At 50.4% G+C, this 6,931-nt stretch overlaps 1 protein-coding gene across 2 annotated transcripts; it reads left to right on the forward strand.

Moving 5' to 3' along the window:
• Nucleotides 1-461: 461 nt before the first annotated feature.
• On the forward strand, nt 462-3,096 carry RPL10A (ribosomal protein L10a). Of its 2 annotated transcripts, none has more exons than XM_061146523.1 (6): nt 462-601; nt 957-1,031; nt 1,118-1,198; nt 1,570-1,718; nt 2,421-2,593; nt 2,897-3,096. In XM_061146523.1, exons 1-6 carry the CDS (start codon nt 597-599, stop codon nt 3,065-3,067), a joined length of 654 nt encoding a protein of 217 aa, XP_061002506.1. In that variant the 5' UTR covers nt 462-596; the 3' UTR covers nt 3,068-3,096. The 2 variants fall into 2 exon arrangements, with proteins under 2 accessions (XP_061002506.1, XP_061002507.1); XM_061146524.1 differs by having other exon boundaries at nt 562-601; nt 960-1,031.
• Nucleotides 3,097-6,931: the final 3,835 nt, after the last annotated feature.

Consider the following 6,931-nt stretch of genomic DNA (forward strand, 5'->3'; position numbering starts at 1 on the left):
AGTGTGCAGTACTGTGGGCGTATCTGTCCTGCATCTCTATATTCCCAACAGCACTTAGCGAGGCGCCTTGCTCACAGTAAACAACCTACAGATGTTCCTGAATCAACTGTCAGGTGTAAGTTCATCACAAAACCTTCCTTGAGACCTCCCCGCTGCAGCATCTGAGCGGCCAAGAACGAAACTTTTAGTAAAGCCTGCTTTTGAGACATGAAACAGGTTCGCAAGGCAGCAGGAAGTGCGCACAGGAGGTCTGAGTGACAAAAATGGTGGGGTCTGTCTGCATCCTTTCAGAGGCTGTCACGGGTGCGATGCCCCGTAGTGTGAACTACTGTGGTTCGATCCCTGGCCTTAGCCCCTTCCCTAAGGGCCTGGCAGCGGCTCGGGTCTTCCCAAGCGAGACTAGCGGTGCAAGGCGCGGCGGCGGCGCCCCTCAGCGGCCGCAGATGGCGGCGCTCCAGGTGATTGAGCCACTAGACTGACTGCACTCCTGAGAAAAGCCGCGGGAACAAGGCATCTCTCGCGAGAACAAGGATCCTATTTGGGCGCATGCGCGAGCGGCGTTTCTCTCTTTTCCGGTTATCGCGGTGTAGGGAACCATGAGGTTTGTGTCGTTTAGTCGTCCTATCCACGTTCATCCGCGCCTCTGGGCGCCCCCGTGGGGAGGGAGACATTGCGGGCAGAAGCCCCGGGGGTTCTTGCCCCTGCTTCGCTCAGGTGCATTTCTTGTCAGGCTTCGGCCTGCGGGCCTGGCGTTCGAATTGGCGCGCCAAGGCCGGTCTCCTGTAGGGTCCCTCTTCCCCGGGGTTGGTCCTTGGGCCCGAGTCGCCCCACTTGGGCTGTCCAGAAACCCCCGGGGAGTAATCCCGAGGCCCTCCCGCGCCCGAGGCTTCTGACACCCCCGGGGGTTGGTGCCCGGTTCCCGGGCTTTGACCGCTCGTCTTGCTTGTCTCTCGCAGCAGCAAAGTCTCCCGCGACACCCTCTACGAGGCGGTGCGGGAAGTCCTGCACGGGAACCAGCGCAAGCGCAGGAAGTAAGTACTTACTTAGAAAGCGGGGAGAGCCGCTTTGGGGAAAGCCGCTGGAGGCTTGTTACAACTTTGTTAACTTTCTCTTTAAGGTTTTTGGAGACTGTGGAGCTTCAGATCAGCCTGAAGAACTATGACCCTCAGAAGGACAAACGCTTCTCGGGCACCGTCAGGTTGGCACCGTTCCGATCCCACCCAGCCCTCAGCGCCCCCGTGCTGTCCGGTCTCCTCCCTTGCGGCTCCGGTGGAGCTCGAGGCGGGCCGGGCACGTGCGGCACTGAAGTGCCCGGGTAGTTCAGACCCCCTGCTCCGGGCAGGCGTGGCTGGACGGACCCCCACCCTGGGTCTTAAAAGATGAGGGGAGGCGTGGGGAGGCTTTGGCCAAGCCCGCCGGCTAGTTTGAGAAGCCAGACTAGCTGTTGGTGAATGTGGACGGCTCTGGGTAAGGCTCAGTGCTCAGCGGCCCCAGACCCCTTCACCTTCAGCCTCGGGAGCCTAGGGCTGGACGTGACCTATCCTGTCCCCCACTGCCCCCAAAATGCAGGCTTAAGTCCACTCCCCGCCCCAAGTTCTCCGTGTGTGTCTTGGGGGACCAGCAGCACTGTGATGAGGCCAAGGCTGTGGATATCCCCCACATGGACATTGAGGCGCTGAAGAAACTCAACAAGAATAAGAAACTGGTCAAGAAGCTGGGTGAGTGTGGTTTTATAGGTGGGGTAGATTGGGGGCAGATCTCTTGGGAGTGGTAGAATATAGGGGTATTTCTGCTATTTGGATTTTTTTTTTTTTTTTTTTTGCTGTTTGGATTTTAAAGCGATGAAGGGGTACAGTCACTACCAAGCATCTGCTGTGCTTGGCCAACTGGAAATTGGAACTTAGCCATGTGAAAATTCTTTCTTTGCTTTGAGGGTTATCATTAAGGGAAGAAGGCCAGGTAGTGGTTCTTTTCTAAGCAGGTGAGCTCTGTCTAGTTGACAGGTCAGATGCTAGTGCCTTCTGGGTTGGAATTTCTATGTAGAGCTCGTGTTGTTTCATTTTAATCTTTATTCTATATGATTCGAGTGTTCTACAGGTGAACAGGTTCTTCAGTTGGGTGACTAGGAAGTAGGAAGGTGGGATTTGAAGCCAGGCAGTCTTAATTACAGTGAGCCTTTTTCATTGCAACATGGATTGTGAGTCAGTGTGGACTTAGGCCACCAGGTTTCATGTGGTTGTTTGGCCAGTAAAAGTCCAGAAGATGGAGCTCATACTGGCCCGAGGAGAGGATGAAAAAGACTTGGTAGTTATGGAAAGGGTAGAGTGCTGATTAGAGGCCACTTGTGTGGTTGGGTCACAGAGCTCTGTTTTAGAGTTGTATTGAGGGGCCAGGTCCTAATGGCTTTTTCTCTCTACCAGCCAAGAAATACGATGCCTTTTTGGCTTCAGAGTCTCTGATCAAGCAGATCCCCCGAATCCTGGGCCCAGGCCTGAACAAGGCTGGCAAGTTCCCTTCCTTGCTGACCCACAATGAGAACATGGTGGCCAAAGTTGATGAAGTGAAGTCCACAATCAAGTTCCAGATGAAGAAGGTGAGGTGGTCTGGCTGGCTGCATTGATTAAATAGTGGTGATGGTGGCAGGGCCTTGCAGTTTACCCACATTGAGTGGAAGCCCTGGTGTGCATTTCTGTGGATTCTTGGGACTTGTGACAGTCCCTTTACAGGATTGAAGATTTTCAAATAGCTCTGGTCTTCTTGGTCTGAGGGCAAAGCATTGCTTATTAGGGCACTGGAAGGGGGAGGAATAGACCCATCTGGCTTGTAGATGAGCCCACTCTCCACAGTTGGTTTCTTTGAATCAGGCCACCAACCTGATTTGACCTTCTCCTCACAGGTGCTGTGTCTGGCAGTGGCTGTTGGCCACGTGAAGATGACAGATGATGAGCTTGTGTACAACATCCACTTAGCTGTCAACTTCCTGGTGTCATTGCTCAAGAAAAATTGGCAGAACGTCAGGGCCTTGTACATTAAGAGCACCATGGGCAAGCCCCAGCGTCTGTACTAAGGCACAGCTTAATAAACCATACTAAACCATCAGCAGTGTCTTCTGTGGCTTTGGGAAGGGAGGGAAGTGCTTTGCTACCCTGCACTGATGAGCCAGTGATGGGTAGTCATTTACTACAAACAAGGCAAGGCCTTTCTGCCCTCAGAATCATGGAGTAATGCTGAAACTTCTTAAAATAACCTTTATCTACTTGTGTACAAGGCGTTAAGTGGCTAAGTCGTGTCCAAACCCTTTGAGACCCCATGGACTGCAGCATGCCAGGCTTCCCTGTCCTTCATCTCCTGGAGCTTGCTCAAGCTAATGGCCATTGAGTTGGTAATGCCATCCAACCATCTCTTCCTCTCACTCCTGCCCTCGGTCTTTCCTAGCATCAGGGTATTAGCCAAAGGGATTTGTCATTTTAGCTCATTACATCTAATCTTACGGGCATTTAATTTCGGTTCTCAATGTGGTAGTCCTGACTTGCTCTTCTGGCAATACAGTTAGTGATAAAATACCTAGGCCTGTTGAACAGTGTTCCCAGTAGGTAAGGAGGGGGAAAAGCTGGCTAAGACTGACAGTTTTACTGAAAGGAAAAAGTTTTATTCCTAGTATAGGGTTGGCCAAAAAGTTCACTCTAGGTTTTGTAAGCTGGCACAGAAAAAAAAAGACTTCCCTATAACTCAGTTGGTAAAGAATCTGCCTGCAATGCCTGGGTCAGGAACATCTTGAGAAGGAAATGGCAACCTACTCCCAGCATTCTTGCCTGGAAAATTACATGGACAGAAGAGCCTGGCAGGCTACAGTTCATGGGGTCTCAGAGTTGGACATGACTAAGTGATTAAGAGAACAAACTTTAGTTAACTCCAGGAAAATGATTGGGAGCTTACAAACTAAAGTGTTGAGCACATTGAAAGCTGGGAGTTGAGCAATTTAGGGCATTTTCTGAAGTTGTGTGTTTTTTGTTATCCAAAGGAAAAAGGCAATACAGGGAAAATCTATGATTTGGTAACTAGAGGAATATAGTATGAAAAATAGTTCACAAGTGATTACATTTTATATCCTGTCTCTTACAAAGCTGAGTATGGCAAAAGGTATGAGAGTGATTAGGTGAAGGCCGGCAAGCCTCCCGTGATTTCTCAGGTGGGCCCCAAGTGCACCTTTGGTGGCCAATTCTGAGAATGATCACAGCCTGTGAGGTAAAAGCAAATCACTTCTAGGAGACCGGCTGCACCAGCAGCTGTGCTGTCATGAGCAGCATCACAGCAGAGCAAGGGTTTCCCAGAAGAGGTTCCCATGACCAGCTGCATATAGTTTGTTGGGTGCAAGACCCGCCACCAGACTGGGCCGAGGCCCCCACTGCCTATGTGAATCCCAGCTCTACCACTCAGAAACGATGGGTATCTACTGAGCCAGCCTCTTCTGGAAAGCTCATCTGAAAGTGGAACTGACGAAGGTGCCTACTAAAAGCATGATGTGCTTTGCACAGTGCCGGGCACTTGGTACTCAAAACAGCGGTTATAAAATGGTAATTAGGCATAGCTACCTACATGTGTGTTCTAGACCTGGCACATAAATACCTGCTTGTCTGGCTCAGTTGGCTGTAGGATAGATGGAATGGAGGTCATCCTGAGGACAGCTGTCTCATCAATGGTGATGCGTGGGGAGAACAAGGTGCCTTCAGGATCAGTCTCACCCTCGCGCTCCTACCCCCAACCACTGTCTCGCTGTGCCGCGTGTGGGATTTTAGTTCCCCAACCAGGGATCTAATCCACGCCCTTTGTGGTAGAAACGCCAAGTCTTAATAAAAATAGTTTCGGAAATTCTATGGGTATGTTTTGGAAATTCTTGGGAACTTGAGTTTTACTGGATTACTGATTTGCATCACCTGGATTTAAAAATTAAACCCACTCCCCACTTTATAAAATCTATTAGGCCTTATGTATTGGTGCAGGAGTCCTTGAAAACTATATTAAACTACCGTGACTCACTGCCTTCTGCTGGCCTGCTCAGAAGCTGTTTATAGAGCCACGGTGCCTACCCTCCAGAGGCCCGTAGCACCACACTAGAGAGCAAAGAGTGGGAGACAGGACGGGAAAGGAGACTGATTTGATTATAAATGACAGTTGAGCTATCTTAGCCAAGCCTCAGCCTCTAGGATGACTCTAGACTAAAGCCTAGTGTGCACCTGAGTTAGAAATCTGGGGGGCCCCAGTTCTCCAGCATTTGTGGTTTAGCCACTAAGTCATGTCCAACTCTTGTGATGCCATGGACTGTAGCCCTCCAGGCTCCTTTGTCCATGGGATTCTCCAGGCAAGAATACTGGAATGGGTTGCCATTTCCTTCTCCAGGGGATCTTCCCGAACCAGAGACTGAAGCCGCGTCTCTTGCACTGGCAGGTGGATTCTTTACCACTGAGCCACCTGAGAAGCCAGCCTTGGTACTAGAGGGAAATAAAGAGCCCCCAGGAAACCTCATGGCAGCGCTCAGGCTTTGTGGACCTGGCAAAATGATGGCCCACCTCCATCTTCCCTAAGGACATGGAAACAGGAACAGAGGGGCAGGAGAACTGCTGGCCTCTTTGGTTCCTTGCTTTCTTGGCCTTTCCTTACAGCAGGGAGAGCTACTTCCAGGAGAAGAGCGCTAGGTTTTGGGTTCATAAAACCCAACTTCTTATTGAGTTCCTTCACTATTTTGAGACCTCAGAACTATATAATTTTCACCCACCGCAAATCTGTTGCATTTGTATGTGGGGGTGAGGGTGGCAAGTGAGGAGGGCAGCTGAATTTCACTTGAGCTTTCATGAATTTCACTACATTATTCTATTAGAAATTACCTGGAGGCTGTTTTTTCCAGGAGCGTGAAGGCAATAACCCACGTGAAGATGATTCAAGCACCCAACAAATATATTCACCTATTAGTAGAGATTGGATTTTGTATCCAGCCCTAGGCCTAGCAGAAGACGGGTTTCTCATAAACCAATTTCTGTCTGCAGGACACCCTCCCATCTGGCTGGGGCTCCAGGTACCCTCCCCATCTTGCAAGCAACAGTCTCGGGTCCCGCCAATGCAGTGGACCAAGACAACAGGCCACCTGATTATTCAATAGTATACTAGGTGGCTAGGCTTGAAGTCAGAAGACCAGGTTCAAATCCTGGTGTTGCCACTGACAGCTGAGTGAGAACATTTAACCTCTTCTGTTTCCCCATCTGCAAAATTGGAAGTTGGGCCAGAATGATACAGAAACTAGATTTCAGGGTAGGGTTGCCAGATTTAGCAAATGAAAATACAGGATGCCAAGTTAAATTTGAATCTCTATTTTTTTTTTGGCCACACCATGCGGCACGAGGAATCTTACTTTCCTGACCAGGGATTGATCCCTTGCCCCCTGCACTGGGAACATGGGACCTTAAGAGAAGTCCCTAAATTTGAATTTCTGGTAAACAGCTGTCCATGAGTTCACCATCTCCCCACCCTCTCCCCCCACTCTGAGGTCCCAGCTGTGTCAGCACCGGAGAGCTCAAAGGCGAGAGGTTTTCCAGGCACAGAGGCAGGCTGGAATCTGGCTGGCCCCAGCGAGCAGCCACCCGCTTGAGGGGCACTCACTTCTCTGAGGTTCTTTCCTCAGAGTGGAGTGCGGATGGGATGGTAAAACCCGCAGTGGCCCCTATGGACTGTGGGGATTTAACAGGGGCCCCATCTCAGTACTGAAGGCACCTGGGGCAAGTCACTGCATTGAAAGAGACAGTGCAACACAGCGCTCGGGCCAGCGCTGGTCACACTTCCGTGCTCAACTCATGGGGGGGGCGGGAGAAAGGTTGGAGTTGGCAAAGCTTTCACAAGACCCTTGAATCATATCTATTAAAGATACTTTTTCTTTTTTTTT

The sequence above is a fragment of the Dama dama genome, chromosome 7 (genome assembly GCF_033118175.1).
Source record: "Dama dama isolate Ldn47 chromosome 7, ASM3311817v1, whole genome shotgun sequence".
NCBI classification, from domain to species: domain Eukaryota; kingdom Metazoa; phylum Chordata; class Mammalia; order Artiodactyla; family Cervidae; genus Dama; species Dama dama.